General features: G+C 54.8%; 13 protein-coding genes across 13 annotated transcripts; 5 read left to right on the plus strand and 8 right to left on the minus strand.

Moving 5' to 3' along the window:
- Positions 1-144: 144 nt before the first annotated feature.
- Positions 145-927, minus strand: PUNSTDRAFT_140000 (uncharacterized protein). The gene is made up of 4 exons (XM_007378322.1): positions 755-927; positions 609-700; positions 418-558; positions 145-368 (listed from the first exon to the last, which is right to left on the minus strand). Exons 1-4 carry the CDS (start codon positions 903-905, stop codon positions 309-311), a joined length of 444 nt encoding a protein of 147 aa, XP_007378384.1. The 5' UTR covers positions 906-927; the 3' UTR covers positions 145-308.
- A 1,321-nt stretch (positions 928-2,248) lies between these two features.
- PUNSTDRAFT_117233 (NAD(P)-binding protein) lies at positions 2,249-3,563 on the minus strand. The gene is made up of 4 exons (XM_007378323.1): positions 3,229-3,563; positions 2,963-3,168; positions 2,643-2,909; positions 2,249-2,590 (listed from the first exon to the last, which is right to left on the minus strand). Exons 1-4 carry the CDS (start codon positions 3,515-3,517, stop codon positions 2,414-2,416), a joined length of 939 nt encoding a protein of 312 aa, XP_007378385.1. The 5' UTR covers positions 3,518-3,563; the 3' UTR covers positions 2,249-2,413.
- Positions 3,564-5,419: 1,856 nt separating this feature from the next.
- PUNSTDRAFT_129151 (uncharacterized protein) lies at positions 5,420-5,797 on the minus strand (the record flags this gene model as incomplete). The annotated part of the gene is made up of 1 exon (XM_007378324.1): positions 5,420-5,797. One exon carries the CDS (start codon positions 5,795-5,797, stop codon positions 5,420-5,422), a length of 378 nt encoding a protein of 125 aa, XP_007378386.1.
- A 941-nt stretch (positions 5,798-6,738) lies between these two features.
- PUNSTDRAFT_94537 (AtMMH-1) lies at positions 6,739-8,509 on the minus strand. Its single transcript, XM_007378325.1, has 9 exons — positions 8,482-8,509; positions 8,368-8,423; positions 8,253-8,309; positions 8,071-8,193; positions 7,506-8,012; positions 7,416-7,457; positions 7,262-7,366; positions 7,126-7,206; positions 6,739-7,066 (listed from the first exon to the last, which is right to left on the minus strand). Exons 1-9 carry the CDS (start codon positions 8,495-8,497, stop codon positions 7,013-7,015), a joined length of 1,041 nt encoding a protein of 346 aa, XP_007378387.1. The 5' UTR covers positions 8,498-8,509; the 3' UTR covers positions 6,739-7,012.
- A 126-nt stretch (positions 8,510-8,635) lies between these two features.
- PUNSTDRAFT_94541 (Pkinase-domain-containing protein) lies at positions 8,636-10,548 on the plus strand. The gene is made up of 7 exons (XM_007378326.1): positions 8,636-8,853; positions 8,905-8,917; positions 8,976-9,004; positions 9,053-9,478; positions 9,529-9,744; positions 9,799-9,877; positions 9,928-10,548. The coding sequence occupies exons 1-7, from the start codon at positions 8,839-8,841 to the stop codon at positions 10,371-10,373; spliced, it is 1,224 nt and encodes a 407-aa protein (XP_007378388.1). The 5' UTR covers positions 8,636-8,838; the 3' UTR covers positions 10,374-10,548.
- A 60-nt stretch (positions 10,549-10,608) lies between these two features.
- On the plus strand, positions 10,609-11,316 carry PUNSTDRAFT_94542 (uncharacterized protein). Its single transcript, XM_007378327.1, has 3 exons — positions 10,609-10,882; positions 10,936-11,158; positions 11,218-11,316. Exons 1-2 carry the CDS (start codon positions 10,648-10,650, stop codon positions 11,124-11,126), a joined length of 426 nt encoding a protein of 141 aa, XP_007378389.1. The 5' UTR covers positions 10,609-10,647; the 3' UTR covers positions 11,127-11,158; positions 11,218-11,316.
- On the minus strand, positions 11,287-13,529 carry PUNSTDRAFT_48437 (BAR-domain-containing protein). The gene is made up of 10 exons (XM_007378328.1): positions 13,406-13,529; positions 13,305-13,345; positions 13,088-13,195; positions 12,899-13,029; positions 12,701-12,835; positions 12,558-12,647; positions 12,367-12,500; positions 12,144-12,313; positions 11,607-12,077; positions 11,287-11,546 (listed from the first exon to the last, which is right to left on the minus strand). Exons 1-10 carry the CDS (start codon positions 13,432-13,434, stop codon positions 11,524-11,526), a joined length of 1,332 nt encoding a protein of 443 aa, XP_007378390.1. The 5' UTR covers positions 13,435-13,529; the 3' UTR covers positions 11,287-11,523.
- A 711-nt stretch (positions 13,530-14,240) lies between these two features.
- Positions 14,241-14,870, minus strand: PUNSTDRAFT_58938 (uncharacterized protein; the record flags this gene model as incomplete). Its single annotated transcript, XM_007378329.1, has 2 exons — positions 14,241-14,706; positions 14,773-14,870. Coding segments are annotated over 2 exons (564 nt in total), but the record flags the coding sequence as incomplete, so codon positions are not given.
- A 1,543-nt stretch (positions 14,871-16,413) lies between these two features.
- PUNSTDRAFT_41046 (P-loop containing nucleoside triphosphate hydrolase protein) lies at positions 16,414-18,477 on the minus strand (the record flags this gene model as incomplete). The annotated part of the gene is made up of 6 exons (XM_007378330.1): positions 16,414-16,702; positions 16,761-16,836; positions 16,899-17,266; positions 17,326-17,520; positions 17,576-17,642; positions 17,694-18,477. The coding sequence occupies 6 exons, from the start codon at positions 18,475-18,477 to the stop codon at positions 16,414-16,416; spliced, it is 1,779 nt and encodes a 592-aa protein (XP_007378392.1).
- A 758-nt stretch (positions 18,478-19,235) lies between these two features.
- Positions 19,236-20,303, plus strand: PUNSTDRAFT_129157 (uncharacterized protein; the record flags this gene model as incomplete). The annotated part of the gene is made up of 1 exon (XM_007378331.1): positions 19,236-20,303. The coding sequence occupies one exon, from the start codon at positions 19,236-19,238 to the stop codon at positions 20,301-20,303; it is 1,068 nt and encodes a 355-aa protein (XP_007378393.1).
- Positions 20,304-20,658: 355 nt separating this feature from the next.
- PUNSTDRAFT_36796 (uncharacterized protein) lies at positions 20,659-20,844 on the plus strand (the record flags this gene model as incomplete). Its single annotated transcript, XM_007378332.1, has 1 exon — positions 20,659-20,844. A coding segment is annotated over one exon (186 nt), but the record flags the coding sequence as incomplete, so codon positions are not given.
- A 106-nt stretch (positions 20,845-20,950) lies between these two features.
- On the plus strand, positions 20,951-22,806 carry PUNSTDRAFT_58124 (poly A polymerase C-terminal region-like protein; the record flags this gene model as incomplete). Its single annotated transcript, XM_007378333.1, has 7 exons — positions 20,951-21,160; positions 21,219-21,320; positions 21,378-21,542; positions 21,612-22,155; positions 22,211-22,336; positions 22,386-22,486; positions 22,546-22,806. The coding sequence occupies 7 exons, from the start codon at positions 20,951-20,953 to the stop codon at positions 22,804-22,806; spliced, it is 1,509 nt and encodes a 502-aa protein (XP_007378395.1).
- A 308-nt stretch (positions 22,807-23,114) lies between these two features.
- PUNSTDRAFT_123486 (uncharacterized protein) lies at positions 23,115-26,881 on the minus strand (the record flags this gene model as incomplete). Its single annotated transcript, XM_007378334.1, has 7 exons — positions 26,576-26,881; positions 26,415-26,509; positions 25,808-26,361; positions 24,276-25,757; positions 23,718-24,199; positions 23,531-23,596; positions 23,115-23,264 (listed from the first exon to the last, which is right to left on the minus strand). The coding sequence occupies exons 1-7, from the start codon at positions 26,645-26,647 to the stop codon at positions 23,115-23,117; spliced, it is 2,901 nt and encodes a 966-aa protein (XP_007378396.1). The 5' UTR covers positions 26,648-26,881.
- Positions 26,882-27,099: the final 218 nt, after the last annotated feature.

Below are 27,099 nucleotides of genomic sequence, written 5' to 3' on the forward strand. Positions count from 1 at the left end.
CGACAACTCGACTTATGTCATTTCTACGTACACCGAAACACCCTGAACGGACGAAGCTTGGGCGACTGAGTCGGTTTATACAATGTCTTCTCGTAAACGACAATGCATTGTAATGTTTCTTCGTCATTGGTCACGGGCACGAGTGATGGATGGTTCTGCGTGCATTGTTTAGGAAAGGAGCATTGAGAACTGCAACTTATTACATGAAGGACGTGGATGCTACTGTTACAAATATCGAGGGAAAAGGCGTATCATCGTGAATTTGAATGAAATGTGAACCTGTACAATATGATGGAGGGAAGTAAGATCTATTCTGAACCGCCGGTGCCGAGTGTGACAGCGGTGCAACTGATGGAAACGACTCCGTTCTGTGAACAATGTCAATCTTAGTTTGCGTAGTTCGAGGGGTTCACGTACGAGTGTACCGTCACAGCACGCGGGAGTGTTATCACAAGTGCCGTCGGTGGTGAGCGCGGTGCATCCGAGGCCGACATCTTGGGAAGAGGTCAAAGTGACATCGATGGATGCGAGAGCATTGGTAGCATCAGTGCTATCAGCCTGTAGAAGGATCAATACAGGCGTCGATCCGCGGGAAAACCGTGACCAACAGGAGTAAGCTCGTCGCAGCAAAGAAGTTGACCAGTGGTGCATGTGTCGGCCGTGGCCGTCACGACGCCCGAGGGAGATTGCCTCTTGGCAGCTGCACAAACGACCGTCAGCGACATCCGCAGTCTTCACCCGACTCATTACGTACCAGAGACACGGGTAGGGGCGTAAAGCTTGCGAGGAGCACGGGGCGGCAGGCCGCGCTTGAGAAGCTCAGCGTTGGTGGGGGTGCCGACAGCGCCAGCCGAGACGGAAGCCACGATGGCGAGGAACATGGAAAGAGCAAATGCCGACTTCATTGTGATCGTGAAGTGGTGTCGTGGGGTGGTCGCTGAGGGGGCTGGAGGTGAAGGCTGGTTGACTGAAATTTGTAAACAGAAGGATGAGCTCTTTATAGGTCCTCGTCTCCCATGACGCTGCTTGCTGTAAACGAGATTTGCCCAGAGGTAGCGTTCCTCAAGCTGTCCAATCTGGACCACATGGAGCGAGAGAGCGGGACTTCCAAGCGTTCAAGCTCCTGACGCCGCGTGCAGTGGGCGTTTTTCCTGTTCGAACTAGGCAGTCGTCGGTCTCCGAAGTTCGTAAAGTAACGCCGCCGATCAGCACTGTCCGACGGTGTGCCTGGCAGAACACAGTCAACAAGATCGATGACCAGTGCAGATCCAGCGGAACACTACAAACGTGGAACGTCAGCATCGGGAACGCCCGCATCCGTGGGGTGATGCGTTCATACAAGCAAGGAACCGGCGGATGTGATCGTCGAGTTTCTGGACTCACATCGGCGGAAGGAACTGATCAGGAAAGCTCCTCCTGAGCACTAAGCATCGAGCAAATCTGAACCTGAAAGCGCTGCACACTAGATGTCCACAGGAGTTGTCAAGCGCAAGCTCGTCAGGATTGATTTGGGCCAACCATTCTGCGGACTTGACGTAGGGGTGCGGCGCTTGGAGCCACCTTACTCATGTAGGGTTAGGGTTGCAAATACATACGTGAGTAAGTGGCGCCAAGCGCCGCATTCCGCCTCCCCTTGCAGTTTGCTCGAGTATATCGAAATCAGTGTGCATACAATACAGGTGTTGTACGATAATTGCAAGGACACAGCAGGAAGCCATGACATACACATGGGCACTCACGAATTGACCATCTCTGACCGTGGGATGATCCGTCTGAACACAAGTTACTTGCCACGGTCGATAGAGGGTTTACATCCGCGGACATATCGGCCGTTGCCATGGTTTATCTTATCTTATCGAACAAGCGCTCAAATTTCCGTCCAGACACGGAAAGTGTCATTACGCAGAGAAATCAAAGCGCAGTAGACACTACAATTATGTAAATGATACCGATAAGACCAAAACAGACTTCGGCGGCTCGGCCAACTGATACATCACACGTACAGAGTGATACCAGTACATCATGTAAGCGTTCTCACACCTACAGTGTCACGCTGCTGCGTCCCATCTAAAACTAGCGCTCGTCCGTCCGATATTCGCGGATTATCACGCTTTATCACGCTTTTGTAACGTTTTGGCTGGATCACATTTCTGTCACTGTGACGAGGCCCATGCGCAAAAACCAACTCCCTCCTTCGGGGGAGTCGGAATTCGCCGATCCTGCTTCATCCAGGGCTAGCAAAGGGGATAATGGCTAGCATCTACATAACATGTTCAAATATCCGAGAACCAACAAATGGGTGAAATGGAGGATATGAAATGGGATACTACTCGTTGAGTATGCGTGCTTCAGCCATCGTCATCATGCGGAATATCCCAGTCGTGTGTAACGTCACGTATCGCCCTTCGGGGGGTTACTCGCTCGCGGATTTCGGCGCCTCAATCGGCGGGTAGTTGTATTTGACTCGAGCCCGATGGTTGACGACCGACGGGAAGAACCAGTAGAGAAGCTGAGCCCACTTGTAGACGGAGGGTAGAAAGACGATACCACTGCTTTCGTCAAGAGCGCGGACGCATGACTTGGCAACATACTAATCATGCAGGAGTGAGGGTGGCTCTAAGGGATGAAGACTGTTTGCTGACCTCTCGTTTCAGCCCGTTCTTGTTCGGGTCAGATTCTCGAATGCTTCCTCCATCTACGGCGGATGCACGGAAGTCCCCCTCGACAGTTGCCGGCAATACGAAGCTGAAAGCGATATCTGGGTGCTCTATCGAGAGTGACCGATAGAGCATGAGCGATGCGGCCTTTGTTGATCCGTACAAGCTTCGCGTCGGCGGTGCTACGACGGCTCCGAGAGAAGACAGCAGCAGTATCGAAGGTGAGGGAGACGTGGTCGTGAGCAGAGGGATCTGTTTAGGATACTCAGCAAAGATGATCAGCTAGGGTGCTTGAGATTATGCACCAGAGATACTGCGGAGACAAGAGGGCCAGTGAAGTTGCCTGCGATGGCGGCGTTCGCGACATCCACGGTTCCTTGGATGCCTTCAACCGTTGCTTGAGGGGGGTCGAAAGCGCGAAGGCCGATTGAGTGTACACCAGCAACGTGTAGCAAAGGCTGTAACGCGCTCACGCCCGCGCATACAAGCAGTGTGTCGAGGCCACGCCATTCTGGGCACTCTTCGGTGAGACAGGGCCCACATAACGACGGGACCTTGACGCATCACGTACCTGTCTCCAATTCCGTCCTCACTCGTACCATATCCTCCACATTCGTGAAATCGGCGGTGACCCCAATAATTCTCCTCCCGCCGGCTTGGAATTCGCTATGACCACCTCTGGAGGAAAGCGCGCGACATTCTTCCATGACATTCTGCAAGTCCGGTTCACGTCTCGCAACTACACATACGCGAGCCCCTCGAGACGCGTAGATATGGGCGATGGAACGGCCAATCCCACTGGAGGCGCCAATGATGAGAACGCGTTCGTATGCCGCAGGAAGCTTGGTGGCGCGTTGCATGCGCCGAATCCATCGGGGTACAGAGAGCACGATAGGAAGCGTGAACGACAGCCCAAGGGCTACCGGCGTCCAAGGGTCATTGAGTATCTCTTTAGCTGTTTCCAATGCCATGCCCGAGCGACTACTATAGCGTGTTGAACGTGGAACGGTGACGGCGCGTCGAGTTCAACTTTCGCGCACGTGGACTCGGCAAGGATTCGGATCCGAAGCAGTCCGGTGCGCCCGGACCTTGACAGTCTCCAGACTCTCCACTAAACTAAAACCCGTGTGTTGTTTGCCCATCTACTTACAGCTTCTATTGCCTCGACGGCGATATGCGCATTCTCTGTCCCCCCCCTTTAAGACGAGTCCGGGAATTGCAATATATCTGCAGCTCATACTACGGGCTGTACGATGACAACACGGCCGCGAATCACATAAAACCGGTTATACAACGCGTTCAAGAAGTCGCAGAGTCCACATCCCGTAGGATGAGTCAATCAAAGCTCTCCATACGAGGACCCCACGACGAGCTGCCCGGCTTTGGCTGTCGGCACAGCCGGATACAGCGTATCCTCGTTGATAACAGACGCTGCTGTTGACGGCGTCAGACAGGCGATGCAGAAAATGGAGGGAAGGAAGCATTACTGGCAGCGATTGCTTCGACTGAAGCTGGAAAGGTCTTAACTCAGCTGCGAAGCTTTTTGTTCATTTATGTCTTGGACTCACCGGAGCTTGATTGAGAGTCGCAGCAGTACAGCTTGCATCCTGTGGTGCACCAGTTGCCGTCCCCATTACCGTCACTCACGCTCAACTGGTATTTACCAGGAGGACATTCTCCCGAGCAGAATGGTGCTTTTCAGATAGAAAGATTGGTCAATAGAAAACCGTGAGCATGGTTGTCAGTCACCTGTTCCGTACCATTCACCTTCGCCGTGTCAAATGGTAAGTTTCAACCTGCACCCCCTACGAACGACCCAACTTACAGTTCCTAGGCCTGAATGAGTCAGGACAGCACAGAGCCTTTTTACCAGTCACACAGGTGTTGCCTACGTTTATAACGGAAGATTGAAGTGTATATCGCATATATACCAAACGAAACAAACCGTTGTCGCAACCACCTCCGCCCACCGTGAGCTTCTGCGGCTTGGGAGACGTGCATTCCCCGGCGCAAGCAGGGGCGGTACCTTCGGGTTCACATTCAACGAGTACGTCGATTTCGAAATACAAGACAATCAGAACCTTGCCATACGCAACCATGGTCGTCCGCAGCGACACTGACAACCATTGCCAGGAAGAGAAGAGGGGCGGCAGATTTGAAGAACATCGTAGAACCAGCGAGGAGAATGTGGGAGCGCACTACGCTTATATGTACGTGGTCCCTGCTGATATATATATGCATACAAGAAATGTGCGAAGGTGACCCGGCAATTGTCACTTACCAATTAGGATTTCGGCTCAAACCTACCCCCCGCACACACTTCAATCATCGGTCCATCGATTGAGCCGATGTTGTTATTTCCGTGAGCGACTCCCTACAAGAAGTCATGCCATATTGTTCGGTGTTCACAGATCGACCCGCGTCCGGTCCAGCGCATTCCTTGCCCCAGGGGGATGAGCCCCGTCAAGTCAAGTACAGCGCTTCCTTGCTGTGGGCGTATAGATCTGCAGTCTCATATGACCTCCCAACGTTCTCAAAGCCTCTGTTCCCATCATTCAAGATATCATTGCCAAGGGCTCATACGCTTCCTCAATATCTATGCTGTCGTCAAACTGGGATGCCGGGCACGCCAAAAGCATTCCCAAAACTTGTGAGCTAACTACTGCAGCTCTAACACATACACCACAAATGTAATCAAAACCAACTTGGATGGCCTCTTTGAGATTTCGTAAGTATATCGCGTAACCCTTCGATGATCTAGGTCAGGCAGCCGCGCTACCGATATGCTCGTGCACAAGCGTTTCCTTAAGGCCAGCCCTCGCATGCTCAACGATATCCCCTACAGCCACTCCGCTTTCAACGGTGAGTAACAGGCCGTGCTCCTCGACATTCCCCTCGTCTGTGATGTGATACGGGCCATGCAATCCCGTTGGATACACCCAAAATGTTAGACCGACTGTCGTGAGGCCAAGCTGGTTTATGGCCCCACGACCGCTGATATATTCTTTCACGGCGTTGAAATCGTCCGCACTGGATATCTCGTCGAAATCTGCAGTGGCAAGGAGCGAGTACAGAAGGTCTTTGCTCTGTGTGCCGGTCGACCGCGCTACGGTGCAAGGCCACGGTTTGGAGTCGGTCATCGCGTTCTATGGCGAAGGGTTGGAGTCAAACACATTTGCTCCCTAACGTAGACCTTACCTTTGAGGATGTGATGCCTGTCGCAGTATACCTGCGGACTGCTATACGGCACCAATGTTATAAGACATGCGCTCGTTGGGCCAAGTTTGTGTCAAAGCTAAAGAAGCATCGGTCTTTGAGTTCCTCCCACCGTTCGCCTTCGTATTTGACACACACATATCAGAGTTCGTCAACGTCGCATAGACCATGGGAGAGACGGAGGTACCATGACAAGCCTTGCCGTTCGCAACAAATAGGTTCACGAGCGCGGAAAACTTTATTATGGCATGGAGTCCACTACTGAGTTGCGGGAACCCACCATGCTGAATACCGTAGTTCCGTGACATGTGAAACGAACAGTCGGTCTCTTGCATGCGCCGGCCAGAGGCGAGTCGAGCAACACCGAATCGAGCAGGCCGAACATCGTCGGCCTGCTAAATCTGAGCCGCATAGCTTGAATGTGCTGTCTCTCATTCACGCTGCGCGTTCTGATAAGATGATCAGGACACTCGTGAGAGCAACGCCGGGGAACGTGAAACCTAGTGCTGCATATATACACTGATAATTCGGCAGTTGTTGAGTTCATACCCTTGAGGCTTGCCCTAGCGCCATGAATTTCTTGCCTTGGATTTTCAGCGTTGCGGTCATTCTTCAAGCCTTCTTGTCAGTGTCTTCCGCCAGTTCACACGTTTCGGGAGGTTTGGGGGACATCCATATCGCGCACCAGATGAAACCTCTTCAAGCTGACGCCGGGGAGGTGCGGGTTGCGACACTAGTGCGACTGAGGACTAGTTCCTTATTCCTCACTTTAACACTACAGCTGGAAGAGTATCTGAAAGCGGGTGGGAGCTGCAAGAATCACGGAGAAAAGTTGACAACGGCTGTTGGAAAGTCAGTTCACTGAGTTTTATTCCGTTTCGTTCAAGGATCGATGATACAAACTTATACCTTCTCGCAGATGCGATCCGGCAAAGTCGAAGGGATTTCTTTCCGCTCACAATTGCAAGAACAAAAGTGGAAAGTATTACTACTGCGTGTCGAAAGCAGGACAGACAGGAACCTGCGGCGCTGTCAAAAACTTTGTCGGATGGGAGAATGGGGAATGTTTCACTTGAAGCAGCTTCCGATTCGTGTCGTTTAGGAATACATCGATCCTCTTCACGATATCACGCTTTGTTTCATCGTTTGCGTGCTGTTCTTTGTGTTGAATCCTCCGGATTTCGTTTTCGAGACTGCTTAACGATTCTAGACGTTAGCATGCTAACAGCGTGTATGTATGATGAGAGACAACCTTTCGCGGCTTCCATGTACTAGTGACGGAAAAGAGCTCATCCTCAGACAATGGTGTCAGATCGCTCTCGCCTTGATTATCCTTGAAGCAATATTCTGATGAGAAAGTGCACCTCAGAACAGTCGACGTATCACACCTCGATATTATCCAATTCACAAGGAAGTTGTTGGAGCTCCGCCACGTAAGCCGAAGTGCGCCCTCCGACAGTCACCCACTTGATGGTTGCGGGATCTCCAGAAGGCTACAAGTGGTTTAACGAGAATAGTGCGAGAGCTATGCACAGCGCGTACTAGTTTCAGACTCGACTTCGCGCCCGTTTTCTTGCCCTTCCCCTGCTTCAACATCAGCAGGATATGTGATATGACAATAATTCGACAGACCCAACGATGGATAAACAGCCAATCTGCTGGAAATTTGGTATGGTCTGCATCCGCGTCGACAGCTACTCGGCAAACTTGTCTCGTGTGCGTATGAAGCCGTTCGAGCTGGAGTTCACTGAGAGTATGACAACGCTGTTCTGGATGTATCCTAGAATGGTACAGAATTTCGTCCGCAACCCAGTTGCCTACGCCTGCACTAAAGCCTTGGTCTAGCAGGAGCGCCTTGATCGGACAAGAACGCCTGAGCACTTTGGAAGAGAACTCGGACAACGCGGGCATGCTGAGTATAGGATCGAAACCAAGCTCTGAGATAGGCGGAGATGTCATTGGCGAGGATACGAGCCGGATACGTCCCAGCCTACGAGCGTCGCAGAAGGCGACTTGGACAGCGATCTGTTCACCATCAGGCGTACCGAGATGCAGGACAAACTTCAAGAAATTGGGTGGCCATTGCGCGGAGACCTTTCGGGACGAGCTCTGGTAGTGGAATGGTTCCTGACCTTGTATCTGCAAGACAAGATGAGTGCGATGTCTCACGTAGAATGGACTTGTGAACGGAAGAAACCTGAATCATGCCTGTCATGCCGAAATGTAAGACGGGGAAACGACCTTCGCCATCGAGCTCCATGTAAAACAGTTTTCCGTACCGCTGGACGCCGGTGATCATTCGTCCCTCCAATTCCTTGGCCTAGGTTGCGAAGCCATCATTATGACTTTACGAGGTCAGGGGAGAAGGTGGAATCTCACAAACTCATCATGGGTAGTCCCACAAAATACGATGTCATCTTTCACGCTGTCCACTCTCTACATGAAACCTTCGTTCAGTCCAATTGCTACGGGGAAAGCTCTGCCGGGAACTTGCTTGGATCATCTTGCCCTTGCCGACGGCCTCCAAGACGCGTCGAGCATTCTCGACTTCTGTTCCGAGTCGGAAGTTTAGAGAGAGTGCTACTTGTGTTGCTATCGTATCCTCTACCTGGAAGCTCAGGCATGGGTGCTATCCGGTATGGTTGCTGATAGAGTCATAGCGGTGTGGCCAAGCCTGGCCAAGCTGGATCGGAGAAGCGCGACGGATTCAGAGTCCGACGTCCATAGACTTCAACCTAGTCACTGCACCGGCCGCATCAGCTTTTGTCTTCATCCTCCTTTGTACCGCTATCCTGCGTCCACGCCTTATATTGTACTATTTGCATTGTTCGACTCGAGGATCACCTTTTCGCGGAAACCATATAATTGAGATCGATACGAAGAGACCGCTGCTGTCCTGCGCTCCCCAGATCCGTCTTTCACCCCCAAAACCGATCGTTTGACTCCATCGAGCTAGTCTTCGAAGATGAACTACGTACAGGTTCGTCAATCTTATGCCAAATAGGGAGTGCCGCTACTGAAAGTCGTTTAGTTAGAGAAACTAGGCGAGTACCGGCTCGCAGTGGAAGAGGCACACAGATTAACGATCTCTGGTGCTCGCAGGAGAGGGAACGTATGCGACGGTGTATAAGGTACGTGACGTCTTATTTTACTACGCAAGCAACCTCATCGTTTCCTAGGGTCGCTCACGTACCACGAACGAAATTGTGGCGCTGAAAGAGATCCATCTCGATGCGGAAGAAGGCACCCCTTCCACCGCCATCCGCGAAATCTCCTTGATGAAGGAGCTCAAACATCCCAATATCGTCCGCTTGCACGATGTCATCCACACTGAGACCAAGCTCGTCCTTATCTTCGAGTTCGCCGACCAGGACCTGAAGCGGTACATGGACACGAATGGCGATCGCGGCGCTCTCGATCCCGTTACCGTACGCAGCTTCATGTGGCAATTGCTGAGGGGCATCGCGTTCTGCCACGAGAACCGAGTGTTGCATCGCGATCTGAAGCCGCAGAATCTGCTGATCAACAAAAAGGGTGAGTTGAAGCTCGGCGATTTCGGTCTCGCGCGAGCGTTCGGTGTCCCTGTCAACACGTTCTCGAATGAGGTAGGTATCGTCGTGTATATCGTTATGCCAACGCTCAGAAAATATGTCAGGTGGTGACGCTGTGGTATCGTGCTCCGGACGTGCTCCTTGGCTCTCGAACATACAGCACCTCCATCGATATCTGGTCTTGTGGCTGCATCTTCGCCGAGATGATCTCAGGTGTCCCACTGTTCCGAGGGCGAGACAACCAGGATCAGTTACTCCATATCATGCGTATCATTGGCACGCCAGACGATCGCACTTTACGTCAGATAGCCTCCCAGACTGTGAGTATGCTCGCCGAACATCTCGACTTCATAATTTTTATATTTGATGCCCAGCCCGATGTGCAAATCAAGCAATTTCCCAAGTACCCTAAGATTCCCTTCACTCAGATCCTCCCGAAGGCATCGCCTCAAGGTTTGTTCGTCTTCCGCTATGGGTGTGCCATGCTCATAACCGATTTGCAGCTATCGACTTACTGGAGAGACTTCTCCAGTTTGATCCCGCAAAACGAATGACCGCTGATGAGGCCCTTCAACACCCCTACTTCCACGGCCCACCACCCTTCCCTATCAACCCGGCCATGACTGGCGCGTTCACTCATGCCAACCCACACGTTGACGCGCACGCACAACATGCCCAAGCCCAGGCTCAGGCACAAGCCCAGGCCCAGGCCCAACAGGCCGGACAAGCTCAAGCGCGAGCAGCGTGGGCAGCACAGCAGCAGCAGCAACAACAACAACGGGCGATGATGTTGCAGCAGGCTCAGGCGAATCACGCCCAAGCCTTGGCTCAAGCTCAAGCGCAAGGACAAATCCCACCCGCAGTCATGCAGGTCGCCGCGGCTCGTCAGCAAGGGTTCATCGATCCGGCTCAGATGTATGCCCAGCAGTACCAGGGTGCGCCTCGGTAGTGCAGCGTTCGTGTTCGTGCCTGTTTCTTGTCGGCTTCGCATTCATCACCGTTTTGGGGATTCCGGACTCATGAGCGCCGTTCGGGTCGATACTGTTATGATAGCATACCTAGACAGACGTTGTAATACACCTGTACCATCACTAAAGCAAGAACACAACCCCGTGGCCCTAACCCTATACTTACCTTATATCACCGTCCTCGGACGAAGCCGAGCCGCGCAGCTCGCACTGTTCCTTTCCCCGAATTTCGCGAAGAGCTCGTTCAGAGGGACCATGGCTGCTCCCATCTTCCGAGCGTCTCTCAAGTCTACGCCGGCCAACGGCCACTCTGTGTTTATACCGCAGATACGCAAGCTCGTCTTCGAGTACTGCGACAAATGGCCCTCGTCGCACAACACCCGCACCTTCCTTGAGACGCGCGTAGAGGACCTCGCGCGGGCGAACCCGCACGTCGAGATTGTGCTGAAGCAACGGAGTATGAAGGAGCCTATAGTGAGGGGGTTCTACAGTGCGTTTCCATCTGTTTCTGTAAGGATAACCTCTACTGAGCAACGGCTTCAGTGAATGGCCGTGACAAGGTCATCGCGTTGAATAAATGCGAAGTCCACGATGTCGGGAAGAAGGTTCAGCTCCTGTTGGACTCGTCAGGAGCGAAGATAAAACCTCTCAAGCGACGTATCGTGGAAAGTCAAACAGAGGCGGCTAGGGGTATCTGGAGCGGGCTGCATGTGGACGAGCCGTTCCGAATATGACCTGCCGGCGTTCAGTATAGCGGCTATCCGCTGTGAGTACTCAGTCCCATGCCCATATTCGACGCTTCTGACTCTGGCTTGACGTTCACAGGCGAGCCAAGCTGTCCTGTATTATCGTACATCCCGTTGTCTTCACGAAGCTCTGGCTGGTGGTACGGACGAGTTGAATGACATTCACATTAATACATCCGATTTGCTATCTAAGGCCACACCGAAGCCGAACGCCGTCTCATATCGAAGTATACATGATCCTCGAGCAGCATTGAATCGCCAATAAACAACATAACCGGTCCCGTTGTGACCTTCTGAAGCGCCCCGATCCTGGGGTCATTGCTCGAACAATCTGCTTTCTGTCCAGTCCCGATAGTCATGCCACACAAACCCGATTAACAGTCCTTCAGGCCTCCTGGACGTAATTGCCTGTTCAGCGCACGATAATCAGCAATGCAAACAGACAAACGAGCAGAAAGGTCAACCTACCAGGGAAAACGCCTTGCTGCCCGTTGAGTCTCCCCGTCCACCAATCCTCCGCGCTAGCCGTCTTTTCGACAATCTCTATCCTATCTCCAGTCTTGAAGCTTAAGTCGCCGTCGGCCTGCGCTTCAAAGTCGTACAGCGCCACCACGTACTGCGCCGCCTGCGGCTTTGGCTTGAGCGGGGGCGGTGGCGGTGGTGCCCTCTTAGCGGCTGCGGCTGCGGCCGCGGCCGCTGCATTGCCGGCGGACGAGGGCGTGTAGGGCGGCGGGGCGGCAGGCACGGGCGAGGGGGCTTTATTGAAGGACGCGCTGGGTGGAGGCGGAGGTGCCTTTTTAACGTAGGAAGAGGACGGTGTGCGCTGAGGCGCAGCAGATCGAGAGGACACCGTGGACGCGGAGGCGGTCGACGAAGCACGGTTGAGTGACGAGCCGGCCGACAAGCCGCCCTGGGCGCGGGTCTGTTGCACAAACTTGGCTGAAAAAAAAAGGAGGGGGGGGGATGTTCAGGACGCGCAAGAAGGCTACAGGCATAGTCACTGACATGTACTGATCATCCGCTTGGTGATGTTGAGGTTTTCGATCTGCTGCCAGGCATCCGTGCGTTTCTCTTCGTAGTCGGCGGCGATCTGCGAGCCGGGCACGTTCGCTACATCGAACTTTCCGTCGGCGAACTGCTGCATCTTCTCCAGCAGCATGTAGAATACGTTCAGTCTGCGCAACGATCGGTCCGGGTCTAGGGGAAAGCATATCGGGGACGTGCTCACTGCATGTAGAAGAAGGAGTGGAATAGCGGGTCGATGAACTGGGTGGCGAGCACCATGAACCGGGGAAGGTCCGTCTTCAGTGCGGTATTGATGTAGTCATATTCATTGGTCGCTACTTCGAAGTCTTGCTCGAGCTAGTGCGGATGCGATCAGCCGCAGCTCCCAACAAACGCTGCCCACCGAGCACAGACCTTGAACAGGTTCTTCTCGTCGCTTAGAGACTTCTCCTTCTTGTCGCGTAGTTTCGTCAAGGAGTTGTTGAATCGATCATAATCTATGAGCTGTTAAGAGTCAGCACATGGATGAGTACGCGTATACGGCGACACATCTTTACCTTGTGTTCGCGTTTGGTGATGGTTTTCCTGATGGTCTTGAGTACACTCTGGAGTTCCTTCGTGGGACCAGCGACACGGCTCTCTATTAGCTCCAATTCTGGCGCGATGGTACTTTGCAGCTCATCCATCGCTTCCTAATCCCGCCGATCAGCACGCCGTAACCCGGGACTGCTGCGGAGACGTGGCGCCTGACGCACCTGGTACGGTGCGACATTGCGTATCGTGTGTTCAGCCTCGGGGTGCTTGCCTATGAGGTTGTATTCCCCAGAGATGGGTTCAAACAAGGTCTTGAAATGGTTCGCGAAGCCAACGCCGGCAGTGAACAGAGCTAGGGAAGCACGGTAACATTAATCGCGCATGCGCGCTTCGATTCATGTGTCACTCACCGACTACCGACTCGCTGAAAGCCTTCGTGTCCTTCAGAAGCTTCTCCGTAGACTGCTCGAGAGTTTGGAAGGCGCGATGGTATTCCTCGAACTCCGGATCGGACGACTCTGCTCAGCGTCAAGACGAACACCGGAGGTGATCACAGATGGTGTAGCAGTCAAGCACAGTATCATTGCATTAGTGAGACCACAGATATCGGTGATCGAGGATACTCGCTCTTCGACATCCCGACCTTGGTCGTGACCAGATGCGGTGTCCTGCGGTCACAACGGCTGAGATTCTAGTCCATGATAGATGAACGCGACGACGAGACGCACCGCTTGATCGCCTTCGCGAAGCCCTTCATGTTGGCGATATGCAAAGGGGTAAGCTAGATATCGGAGGTACGAGAGGGGATATGCAGCCCAAGCGACCGCGGGAGAATGGCACTATGGTCAGACGATTGAGGACACCAGTGACATCGCCTTTCGCGCAGCGATAAATCCTTGGCGCTCAGCGCGCCTGCGTCATCAGTAGACTCATCGGCACGGGCGCCTACTCAGTAAACCAATGTGAGTCCCGATGTGAAGGCTGCAAGATACGCAGTAATACATATACATAATCAGTAATACAGATGTACATATCGTGTAGGTATTGAGATGAAGTCCGTCCCGGATGAATGATGCTGGAGCAGCAGCAGCTGAGCATCGTGTTCAGATGCTCGATAGTGTGAACGTGAAGGAAATGCAATGCCCTCTGTTCAGAATAGCATTTCTGCGTTGTGATCCGAGAATTCGTAGTTGTTGAAGCTTGCATTGAGGGCCGGCATACCGTTCTGGAACAGCATCTGCGAATCCGCTGCGGAGGGATGGAGAGTGGATGCTGTAGCCCCATAGAAGGGGAGCACCCTGCCTGACGCTGGGGGTATTGCAAAGCTGGAAACGTGACCGTCCGAGCCGCCAAACACAAGTTCCGTAGATAAACCGTCTGTAGGTTCCCAAGGTGCGGACGGGAAGGTATGTAGGTTGTATGACCGAGTCGGAGCAGGCGGATTCGCATAGGCCGCTTCTGCAATCCGCATCTGGTTGAAGGGCAGCGGCATGAGCCAGGGGGACGTAGAACATTCCGGGGCGATCGGGATGCACGGTTCGCAGCCATCCTACAAGGGGAATGTCAGCAATATAGATTGTCGCGAGAGAAAGAGGCTCTTACCATGGGAACCGCATTCGAGGGATACATGCTCGGGACATGATCTGAAGAAGCCCGCTCGAATCGCCCTGGCTCGGGAGACATTGAATGCTCCGGGGTATGGGGCATGGACGAAGAACGAATCGAGGGTGATGGCGATGGCGAGAGCTCGTCATCCGAGAATGCGATGCACGGGCCCGACTCCTGGACAATCTTGTCGAGGGCGGAACCATGCACGCCATGCTGTACGAATGAACCAATCTGCTTGCATCGCTCCCGTTCGGCCTTGGTGGTGCGGCTTCCTCGTCGAGGAGTGTTCTTCCGCGAGGCAGGGGAGTACTTGTAGTCAGGATAGAGCTGAGCATGCTTCTCCTTCTCGATATCCGCGAGGCGCTCAAAAGGACGTTTCTCCTCCGCCGACATGCCTTTCCAGACATGGCCGATTATCATACTGATCGGGATACGTAACTCAGTTTTATTGTGCGCAACTATCCAGACGTGGTAAGAAAGAACTCACGAGAGCTTATTGTTCTGGTTTTCGACGTCCGTCGAGACTTTCCGGGATGCAATGAAATGCGAGCGGAAGAGAATGAAGGCATTCGGTGGGCGTGGGATATGGTCTTCCTCGCGCTTGCGAGCATGGGACACTGCAGAACGTCGTACTGCAGGGAGTGATGTCACATCCTGGCCTTCCTTAGCTGTCGACGTCGAATTCTGGCGCGGGGCTCCGGGCCGAGGGCCTTCAGAGCCGGACGAGGCATGGGCGGCGGAAAGCCTCTCGGGAGCCGCTTTGCCGGCAATCGGATGGGCCGGTTCGCTCGAGGCATGCGCCGCGTCATAGCCACCTACAGGAATGGTTGCAGGTTAAGTAGAGCAGCGTGAGAAACGATGAAGGTCTCGTAGGTGAAGGATGGGTGTATATGGCGCATGGATTGCATGATGTAAATGAAATGTGGCTTACCATCAGGGTTCTGACCCGCAATGCGGCGGGAGTACCTGGTGTTCGGCGTCGCAGACATAAGGTGTGTTCGGAGAGTATCAAATTGTCAGACGACCGTACAAGCACGGGGAAAGCTTGCAAAGGACAGGAAACTTTGTGGGGGCGCAAACAGGATGTTTGTGATGCATCTTGAGGACGCCAGATACCCGCCTTTTGAGCCATTGCGGGCTGACCGACGCGATGAGCGCGACAGCGCCCTTGGGATACTTACCCTTCGCTATATTCACCTTGAGGAGGGCCAAAGGGAGGCGAGCGCGTCCCCCTCCCCATGCTTCACGTCGGCAAGCTCGGCATGCGAGGCACACAAGGGCACACATGGTCCTTCGCTTCCCTGACGTGCTGCGTTCCTCGGCCATCTCCTTGGTGCCGTAGCCATCGCCTGATACTGAACAAAGCCTTCTTGAGGGACGGTTCAGAAAGCGTAAGTGTTCTTACGGTTGAATGCATACCTGATACCGGAATATCGACGCCGCCCAACGCCTCTGCGCAAGCCTGAGGTGCCCAACTTCATGTTGGTTGTTGTCCCCGCATGCCTAGTGTGGGATACGGGAGCAAAACCCGAATTAAGGCATGATTGCGGATCTAAGATGAGTTACCGAAAACGGATATATAGTTTGCAATCAGTGGGCCGTGATGGGCCCAAGATGGGGCGATGTCAATGCAAGGCGCCCAAAAGAGGCCGCGAACCACCGACGCTCGCAAAACCGGGCCGTTTGTGAGCAACGGCTCATGCTCTGATCCATAGCATCGCCATATCTTGGTCGCCAAGCGCCTCAAGCGCATGCTGAGCCCATATATCGATGGTCCGCTCTGTTCACAAATGCGTCATGACTGTCCACAAGGGAGCAATAGACTGGGCCAAGGGAGGGAATGAAGGTCAGTAAAGGGTAGCGAAGTAAGTTAACACGTGGGGGGGGGGTTAACACATCAATCATCTTGTTCAGATATGCGGAGGTCCGCGCAAGTTTGCTCCGAAAGTATAATCGCGGTATGATGTGACAACGTACGATAGCGAAACATTGATCTACCTACGAGAGATGGACTTGAGTCAATCGTCAAGATCATGCTGCTCAATAGGCATAGCTCACAACGAGAGACGCTGACGTCGCTGGCCAGCCTCTCCCAGTCTCAGCATTGTCACGGGCTGAACGAGGGTCATCATTCGTCGTCTCCTCCGAGACCGCCCCATTCCTCTTCATCCTCGTCCTGGTTCCCACCTCCCCCTTCCCGCACTTTCGCCGCAGCTTTCTCCTTCCTTCTCCTGCTCCCCTCAATCATCTCCCTCTTCTTCTTCGCCTCTCGCTTGCCTACGATTGTCCCCTTCACGTCCACTTCTTCAGCTCTCTTTACCTTGCCCATCAGTTTTCGTTTCATTTTGGACGGCTTCGGCAGCGACGATATCCACTCAGGCACCGGTTGGCCGGATTGAAGGAGGACGTTCGCGATTCTAGATGCATCAACGGGCAGTTAACCATCGATGATCAGGGAAATAAGTGAAAGCATACGATTTGAGGTAAGGCGCATCCTCGTTGGTGAAATATGTGACAGCCTTGCCCTCTCGCCCCGCTCGTCCCGTGCGGCCTGCAGACAATTCATTAGCAAGCGAACCTCAGATGCATCGGTTTGTCATAAGATGAACCCACCTATACGATGCACATAGCTTTGCACGCTCGCCGGGAAATCATAGTTGACCACCTCCCGAACGCCCCTGAAGTCCATGCCTCTCGCCATAACCTCCGTGCACACGAGAACCCACACTTCGCCAGCTTTCACACCCCTGATCGTGTCTTCCCGCTGCTTCTTCGTCATGCCCGCGTGAAGGCAACCCACACGCGGGATGGAGTACAGTACGAGATTCTCTGCGAGGGATGATGCGCGGGGTTGGGTAGAGGTGAAGATGATGACAGGGGGGGTGTACGGCCGGTTGAGATGCGCGACGAGGGTGGGGAGTTTAGAGGCGTCATCAGCTACATAAACGAGGGACTGTTGTATATGCGGTAAAGGAGTGTCCCTGGGAGGAGTGGCGAAGCAGTCAGTCAAGGTGTAAGCATTGCAAGGGGTGTGACTTACTTCAGTCCAACGACGACCCGAACGGGATCCTTCATCATGCCCATCGCGATTTTCTCTACACCAGCGGGTAGCGTTGCACTGAAGACCGCTTTCTGGCAGGAGGGATGGGTGCATGCGGCAATGATGTCTTGCAGTTGAGGAAGGAACTCGGCATCTAGTAGACGGTCTGCTTCGTCCAGAACGAGATGCCTCACACTGCCGCATCGGTGAGTACAGGCATGGGCTCAGAGAGGGCGCGTCGATGACGCACTTCGACAATGAAATTGAATTGGATCCAAGCGCAGATACGAGGCGCAGAGGTGTACTGATTATGATATCTGTAGGTGTTCATGTGAGACTCGTCCAAGTGAGAAATCGTGGAAACATACCAACGTTATCCCGTACATTCTTGTCCACAAGGGTGGCAGCGGTCGCTTTTGAGAACAGGATGATCCTCCACTTCCGTCCCTGGGCAAGTTTGAGGCACTCGTTATGTATTTGGTGGGCGAGCTCGCGTGTTGGGGCAATGATGAGGGCGCGCACACCTTCGCCTACAGCTCGCTCCGCACCTCCGGACGTTGGTGGATCAGAGTCATTTTTGGATTTGGAGTGCGAGGGGGAGCGCAAAGCTGCGAAGACCGGAAGGAGGTATGAGAGGGTCTTCCCTGTACCGGTGGGGGATATGGCAGCCAAATCGCGAGCGGAGAGTAGTATAGGCGCGCCATATGCCTGGATACTCGTTGGAGTGCGGTACCCGCTCTCACGGAGGTTGGTGAGAAGGCGCGGAGGAACGTTGTAACGCTGTTGAAGATCCTCGAACGTTTCGGCCGGAGGTGGTACGTTGGACCCTCTGGTGGTTACTCGATGTTTGGCCGTAGCGCAGGATTCCTCGCCATCAAGACCATCTTCCGCAGTTCCGTCAGCGCTATTGTCCTCCGTTGTCTTCTGCCTCTTCTTCGAGCGCTCGTCTGCCTCTGCATCCTTCCGCTTCCCATTACCTGTGCTCTGCGCGTACTTGAAGAAATCCAATTCGGCTGGAAGTTGGCCATCGCTGCTTTTGGGAGTAGCTGAGGCGGTTTTCTCTTTCGTTGACGTGAATAGCTTGACGTCTCTCTGAAATCTGCGTTTATCGAACTGAGCGCCGCCTCGAGAGAGCAGATTGAAGGCCTCCATGAGGAATTTAAGCACAGCCACTTTCGCGAATTGAAACAGGCAGGTCTGAGGTGACTCTTGACTTTGGCTGGATTCCTCGTTGAGGAGGCCAGCACATGAAGCAACCTCCATTCAGACCGATTTCACAAGTACTTCAGGATCTCACACGACTTGTGAGCAGCCAAATTGTGACGATCGTGTCTCCGAGTGGCCACTAACTACGACTCTGGGTTCTTTTCAGATTGTACTCCCGGTCAAAAGGCATGCACGCGATACACGAGGAGGCATGCACGGACTATGATCAAATATCCCTGGCATCTCTGCAAGAGGTGGACGCAGATCTTCAAATTCCGCGTTCCCGTGTCCTAGCCTTACGAACCGTTCGCACTCCCCTAGTCCCCATCTCTCGACTGCCGAACGAACTGCTCTCCGCTATCTTCTCGATCTATGTTGCGAACCCTGCGCAGGACGAATCATATTGCAGCGTGGTTGTCACGATCACTCATGTTTGCCGGCATTGGAGACATCTGGCGTTAAGCTCGCCTACCCTGTGGACGCAAATTCCCTGCCACAACCCCGCCGCAGCACAGGAATTCATCGCTAGATCAGAAGGCATGGAAGTTGACATCGTATCGAGAACTATCCACCATTCCGGCTTAGAAGCTGCATTGGCTGAAATAAGACGGGCTCGGCACGTTGACGTACGGACCCATACTGCTGTGATACGACGTATCCAGAGTAGCCTGTCTCAGCGTGCTCCGTTCCTGACTTACTTCTCCATGGAGGACTACGGAGGTGGCGGGTCATCACTACCCGATGACTTTTTAGGGGGTGAAGCCCCCCAACTCCGGTCTCTGATTATCCAAGATATCGGTTTCAACTGGAGCGCTCTGCGGGACAACCCAGTCTTGCGTCGCCTTAGCCATCTCCATATCACATCCACCCCCGAGGATTGCAGAGCAGGATCTGAGTGTTTTCTAACGCTTCTTGCTCGGATGCCGTCCTTGCAAACATGCCGCCTGAGCGATTGCTTCATGAATGGGGAAGATATTCCATCAACGGACTCCGTCACCGATATCCTGATCCTCCCTCGACTTTCAAAACTAGCTCTATTGGGCCCTATGGTAGCCATATCTGGAATCCTTCACTACCTTCGCGTTCAGCCTAGGGCCGAAGTAAGCCTGGCATGCACTCTCGCCGGCTCTACTGGAGGCATGTTGTCGTTCTTCAATCACCGCTTGAACGACCCAAACCGGCCACCGTGCCGCTACCTCGAACATCGCTTGGTTGGGAATAGCTTCAGCATGCAAATGCATGCAAATAGGACCCTGCTTAGTGCCGTTGACCCCGAGCCGCTGCTGGACGTACGTGTGATGTTCCGTGAGCATCATGAAGCATTCATGGGCCTCCACAACATTGTCCCGTTGGCCGAGATCCACGAATGGGATCTCAATGTTTCTGCATCCTTTGGCATACACATGCTCGCCGCGGTATTCTCTCGCTGCGAGAACGTTGTTCAACTTAGGTTGACGAACGTATCCGGAATTCGGCAAGTGTTCGAATCTTATCTGGCGCCGTTCCGTAGCCCAAACGAACACGACAAGAAGACCGCTTTCCTGCCGAACCTTCGCAGCATCCGGCTGTCCGGTCGGTATCCCTTGGAAGGGGAAACCTTCTGGACCGTAGTTCCCGGAGTCATGACCGAACGCCACAAGTTGCTCGGCATCTTGCCTTCTATCACAGTCGAAGATCCAGATGGGGTCAGGGAGTATGCCTTGGAGACTCTGCTGGCGATGGCGGCACGAGTCGACATCGCGACTGCAGTCGACGATATCTTGCAAGTATGATTGATGCGTGGTCATTGTTACACTCGGGAAACGGTCCTGGTACCGCAGTACTGTAGTAAATGCAATAGTCGAATGCCTCGAGAATGATCGAGAGTTACTAGTAGGCAGGTATGTATATATTTCCGGCGAGGTCATGATAATGGAACAACCAGTTGCCGCGCCGCACGTACGCCAGACGGGCAATCATAGGCACCATAGGAATCAGGGATGTATGCGAGACAGGGCGAAACGCACAACGCGTTCGCGGATGCTTCGCCCTTTCGCTTGACGCGGTTCATAGCTTATGCTCTTTCTACTACCCGGTCGCCGTCGATTTTCTCCACGATATACGTCTCGCTTTATTAGAACCTGCCGAAACATGTCTCTGAAGAGTATTCGCGTGGAGAGAGTGCATGTACCAGAGAACATGCGAATCGACCTCACTCCGGAGGAAGGGCAACTGTGCACGCTTCTGGACGAGTGTACGGCCTCACTTAGAGAGAAACACAACATCACGACGACGTGCAGAATCGCTGGAGGATGGGTCAGAGACAAGGTCAGTCATGCCTACCCGCAGGGCATACACCCGACCGAAAATACCTATCGCATTCGCAGTTCAGCTACTAGGCTCAGACTGCAACGATATCGATATTGCACTCGAAAACATGATGGGCGTTCCATTTGCTGAGAAACTCCTAACATTTCTCGCCGAAGAGAAAGGCATGGATGACATCAAGCTGAGCATCGTGAAGAGTAATCCTGGCCAAAGCAAACATCTCGAAACGGCGAAGGTCAATCCAATTCTTGGGTTTGAGCTGGATCTGGTGAATCTTAGGAGTGAGGAATATGCCATCGACAGCCGGATACCCACCGAAGTGGTACGTTGAGGATGTTCGAATGTCGGCAACGTCATGTGCTTATACGAAACTTGGTCAGACATTTGGCACCCCACTACAGGACGCTCTGAGACGGGATATAACCATCAACTCGCTGTTCTATAACGTACATTCGAAGTCCGTTGAGGATCACACTGGCAAGGTCAGACTGCTCTCGTGTGGGCCTTCGGCCTGAGCTCATACGCAGTCATGGTGATAGGGTCTACATGATCTCCGCAACGGCGTTGTACGGACACCACTTCCACCCCGCGAAACATTCCTAGACGATCCGCTGCGAGTCCTCCGATGCGTTCGATTTGCCAGTCGCTTCGGCTTTGACATGGTCCCGGAGCTCGTGGCGTCAGCTAAAGACCCGGAAATACAGGTCAGTCGACCCTTGTTCGTGTTGGTAATTCAGTATATTCATGGCCATTCAATCCATCACCTTATTCAGACTGCATTCCGCTCGAAAATCACAAGAGAACGTGTTGGCGAAGAGGTCCACAAGATGATGAAAGGCCGACATCCACTGCTCTCTATTCAATTGATGGACGAGCTTTCCCTCCCGCCACTAATCTTCGACGTTCCCGCGTCCATATCTTCCACGTTTTCGTCCCAACCCGCACCCTATCACACGGCCCTGGCCGCGTCATCGGTACTGCATCTAATAATCGATGCACCGACAGAGCCCTCGTCGTCCGTATCTCTTCCTCCCGTTCACTCCGAGCTGCTTTCTGGGATAAGGACAGACAGCACAGCACAATCGCGATTGTACCTCGCCTGTGCCGTAACGCCGTATCGCGGGATAACATTCACGGATGCCAAAAAGAGAATCCATCCGGCTTGTGAGGCGGCCCTCCGGGAGGGCTTGAGGGTCGGGACGCAGAACCACTACCTGGATGGCATACCAGCGCTGTTCGGTGCCTGGGAGATCTTGAGAGGCCCAGTCGGCGGCGATCAGGCCACGCAAGACAGCAACAACGAGAGAGCCAGGATAGGTCAGCTGGTTCTTCTACAGCTTTGCGGTGTTCCATGCTAACGATGCAGATACAGGGTTGTTGCTGCGGGAGAAGACTGTGCATAACCCACATACGGGCTCACATTGGGCTACATCGCTCCTGTTCTCCCTTGTTCAAGACCTTGTGGAGTTGTACAATCCCATACAGGACCTGCTTGATGGTGCGTCCTGCCCGCCGCACTTCACTCATTTTCTCACTCGGGCTTGCAGTGGCGGAAGCATCCAAGGTTATCGCGAAGTACAATGACTTCGTAGCTCGCATCCTCGAACTCGATTTACCATCCGCAGTCGAAGCGAAACCCATCTTAGATGTTTGTACATTTGCGCCTTTTCCATGCCGTGTTTAACGTATGCCGTATCTTGTGTTTAGGGTCACGAAATCGTTCAAATCCTGGAAGCTGGCAAGCCGGGCTCGTGGACGGGCGGCGTCCTCGCCCGCGTTACGGAATGGCAGCTCGAATTTCCCCAGGGAACCAAGGAGGAGTGTGCACAATGGTTGACAGCGGAGAAGAAGGCCGGACGAATCGATGTCCAAACTGCTGGAGGAAGCGGGGGAGGAAGGGCAGGCAAGGAAGGCAAAAGGGCGAAAGGGGAGAGGGACGGTGCCGTTAAGAAGCCGAAAGTGGATTGAAGATCCTCTGCAATGCATGGCGATGTGCAAATATCCGGATGACTCGGGGCGAGAGGACCGTGGCGTCGGGTTTTTTGCTTGAACATTTCTAAGCATTCCGAGAAAGCTCCATATTGATGCATGAAAGAGTGGACCTGTGGCTGGTGGCGAGGCATTCGGTCTGCAGTGCTTTCTTCGATACGAGTGGTTTCAACGGCCTTGGGACAGATGATCACCTCGATCTAAGCCTCCGTGTATTTTCCTGAGAAACTCTACATTGATGAGAATGGTTCAGGGATATACTAATGCACAACATGGTGGTGGCACAACTACAATCCGACGTCGATTCCTTGTTCCGCGATACGTGAAATCGCATGGCACAGGGCATTAGAACTTCCGTCGTACGCCACGGAGATCGACGCCTCGTAGGGAAGATCTGAGTCGTCGAGGTGATCAGGTGCACTAGACAGATTGGCAACCTGTACGCAGGCCGTATATAACGCCAGGAGTTCCGGAGACGTAAGTGGAAGGCGCTCTGGATCAGGTGTCGCGAACGGCACCAGCTTCACCCCGCCGGAAAGTAGTATGTCTTCTGCCAGGTCGTATCCTTGCACCATCGTGTCACATCTATCCTTGCTCGGGCCTGTTGTTGCTCTGCATGCAAGTACTATTTGCTCAGCTGAGCTCCTAAGTTGAGGCCACGAGAAAATATGCTCTGAGCCTTCTACTGTCGAAATAGGCGCACCACATACGAGTCCTTCACGGCACTGATGATGCACTCGCGGTAGTAGTACAAATACAGCAGGACCTCCTAGAAATACACAAAAAAGGACAGAAAAAAATATGAATAATCTAGCAGCGTTTCCACCAGCAGCTTGACCCGGGGGGGGGAAAGGTTATGACGGCCCGATCGCGTCGATGTCGGCGGGCACCTTGCCCTTGCCCTTGCCCTTGCCCTTGCCCTTGCCCGTCTGGGACTGGAGCAAGAGCGGGGGCGGCCGCGGGCGCTCGAATATCTGCGAGTCGGTCGACTCGCGAGGGGCCATCGGGCGCGGGCCACTGATCACCGGCTTCGGGCGAGGGTTCGACGGCAGGCCGGGCCCGGCGGGTTTACCGGAGCGCGCGGCGAACATGCCCCCGCGACGGACGTTGAACGGCAGCGGGCTGCTCCGTGCCTGCGAGGAGGCGTCAGACGTCTGCGGCTGGCGGTTAGCCCGGGCCTTCGCCGGGCGCGATGAGGGGGACGTGGGCGAGAATTGCGAATGGAGAGGGGAAGGTCCTGCGGTTTGGTTTTGGGTCGGGGTGGTGATGTAGACGGAGCGCGCGGGGCGCGCGGAGGTGCGGGCGGCGGTGGCGAGGATGACGGAGCCTGCTGCGGACGAGGACGAGGAGTCGTTCTTAAAGTGGTTCGGAGCTGTCAGGTCTGGTGATATTGCCACCCGTTAGTCCACGTCGTCGGGGAGACCCAAGAATAGCGTTAGAATACTTACTGCCGATGAACGACGTGACGTCGTACTGGGTGCCCTGCGAGTCGAACTTGGGGCTTCGGCTCGTGGGCGGACCCCCCTCGCCGTCCAAGCTGTCCCGGTACTCCAGCGGCATATCCGACAACTGGCGCTTGTGCTCCGCGTCCACTATGGGCATCCGGGGAAGCGGCAGAGGCTCGTCGGAAGCGATGCTCGGGATGAACCGCCTCGCCGTCACCTCGCCCGACTCGGGCTCCGTCTCCTCGACCTCCTCCACGTCTTTCTCCCGCGACTTCCTCTCCCACGGCGGCTCCGGGAAATTGCTGAGCGAGAACGTGCTCGGGACCTCGGACTCGACCTTGGAGCGCGACGAGCTCCCGCCCTCGCCCGACCCGCCCTCGCCCGACCCCTCCACGCCCTCGCTGATCCCGCCAAGCTCGCGCGTGTGCCTGTCGAACAGCCGCAGCTGCGCGATGCTCCGGTCGAGCTCCTCCTGGTGGCGGAACAGGCTGTCCATCCCCGCCGACGAGCGCGGGGAGTACACGCTCTCGCTGAGCGCCGTCGTCGGCCGCGCCGTTGTGCGCAGGAGCGGCAGCGGGCCGTTCATGCCGTATATCGGCGTCGGGGAGTCGGTGGACGCGCGCGCGCCCGCGGCACCGGCGCCGGTGTCGAGGCGTGGCGGCGCGAGCATGTCCGGCATCGCGGTAGCCGAGGCTGAGTCGCGGCGACCGCTCGCCGTCGTGGCTGCCATGGACGTCGTCGTCGTCGGCGCGGGCGACGGGGAGATGTTGAGGAAGTCGTCCCGCACCAGCGCGGCGGACGCGCGGCGCGAGGGCCCCATGTCCGGGTCGAGCTCGTCCGATTCGACGAGCGAGGTGCGGTTCGCGGGCGGCGCGACGAACGGCTGCGCGGTCGCGAGGTCGCCCATCTCTGGAGGGCTGTCGTACAGGACGGAGGTGTAGACCGGGTCGCGCCACTGCGCGCTCTCCTTCGGCTCGGTCGGGCTCCCATAGGACGACCGCCGCTCCGCGATGGGCGAGACGCCTTTCTCCGCGTCGTCGTCGGTGCCGGGGTAGCGTAGGCGCTCGCGGTCGTCCTGGTCCTGGTCGTCGGCGGAGCGGAAGCGGGTGGTGACCTTCATGCTGTTGAGCGCCATCCAGGCGGATATGCGCGACGCGGAGGAGGCGCGCGAGAGCAGCGACGGCCGGGAAGGGCGCGGATCCGACTGCGACATGGAGTGCATCTGCGTGCTCATATCGGTGTCCGGCTGCGCTGGGTCATGCACGACGGTGGCGAGGCTGGGAGTGGAGACGTTCGGAGGTGAGAGTTTGAAGGTCGATCCGCGTTGGATGGAGACGGGGAGGCCCTTGAACGAAGGGGAGTCCGGACGTTCGGAGCCGTCAGATTTGCGTTCGCCGTAGAAGGTGACGATCATTATGTAGAGGATCAGGATATAGAGTTCTATGGCCTGCAGAAACCGTCCCAATACGGTCTCCGAGAACGCGACTGTGAACATGGTCAGCGTCCAGTCACGACGGCCAAAGTGGAGTTCTCACAATAAACGACGTTCCCGATGGCGATGGCCAGGCTGAACGAGAGGGCAAGGATGACAGCCGCGTAGCGCCTCAGCGTTCTCCACCGCGGCTTGACGGGCGATATCGATACGTTGAGCAGCAGCTTCGCGATGAACAGCGCGGACGCGACGATCTCCACCGCCGACTCGGTGTCGTACAGCGGGCCGAACTCGGAGAATGCGCTGTCCACCCTCCACACCACCTGCATGATCGGGATGGCGTTCGCGAGCAGGAGCAGACTCCACTTCATGGCTTGCCCGACGAGCCCCCAACGCTCCCACGACCCGCTGTGCAGTCCCTCCTCGTCGGGCTGCTCCTCCTTCGACGGGCACTCGGCGACGAACGTCCAAAAGAAGAGAAAACGGAGGCCGATGGAGATGGCGAAGCCGAACTCGCGGACGATGATGAGCGGCTTGACGGACGCCATGTCCGTGCCGAGGTCAGTGTTGACGACGCCGCGAGCGAGGATCTGGCCGAGGTCGAGCACGCCGGCGACAAAAGCGATCAGTGCCGACGAGAGGAGGTAGACGGAAGGTCTTTCGAGATGTCAGAATGTGGCTTGGACTCAGGAGGAGGAAGAGCAACTCGCATTGTAAGCCGTCTTAGTACCAGGAAGAAGGTCAGGACGCCGAACGCGAGAAGTCCCACCGAGAAGAAAGGGATTTCAGCGAGGATAGATTCGACCTGGCCGATAGAAGGATCAGCAAAGACCGTATCGTCGTGAGGACAGGGCAGGTGAACGACGCGCACCGATACATCGTTGCTGAGACTGAATATCGACGGTATAGTATACAACTGCGCGGTACCCTCGTACACGCGCATTTCAAAGGTTTTATAAAACAGCAAAGCCTCAAGCCTCAAGCAGGGCGAGCGAGATTAAGACAGTCGGACTCCTGCGACTTGGCGGAACAGAAAGCGTTGAAGCAGAAGAGACCAGCTGAGGCTGAGACGATGGATTGGTTGGCTACGTTGCGCACGGCCCTGAGGCGTGGCTGGCGAGCCCACAAAGATCGGATCCCAGGTCAGAACGAGAGCAGCAATCGGTAAGGAACGTCGAAAGCGAGGAGCGCGAGTGCCCCTGCGCGCGTCAAGTACGCGAAACGAGTAGAACGCCGGAAGTAAAAACAGGAATATAATGGAAGAATGAGGAGGTTCGAGGGGGATAAACAGACGCAAGAGGGGTCATGCCTTTGCCGGGCTCTCCGCTCTGTCCGCGCGCCATGGCAACCTCAGCATCCGCGACGAAGGTTCCGATGAGACACCGCGGTTCCTTG

This window comes from Punctularia strigosozonata (assembly GCF_000264995.1).
Source record: "Punctularia strigosozonata HHB-11173 SS5 unplaced genomic scaffold PUNSTscaffold_1, whole genome shotgun sequence".
Classification (NCBI taxonomy): domain Eukaryota; kingdom Fungi; phylum Basidiomycota; class Agaricomycetes; order Corticiales; family Punctulariaceae; genus Punctularia; species Punctularia strigosozonata.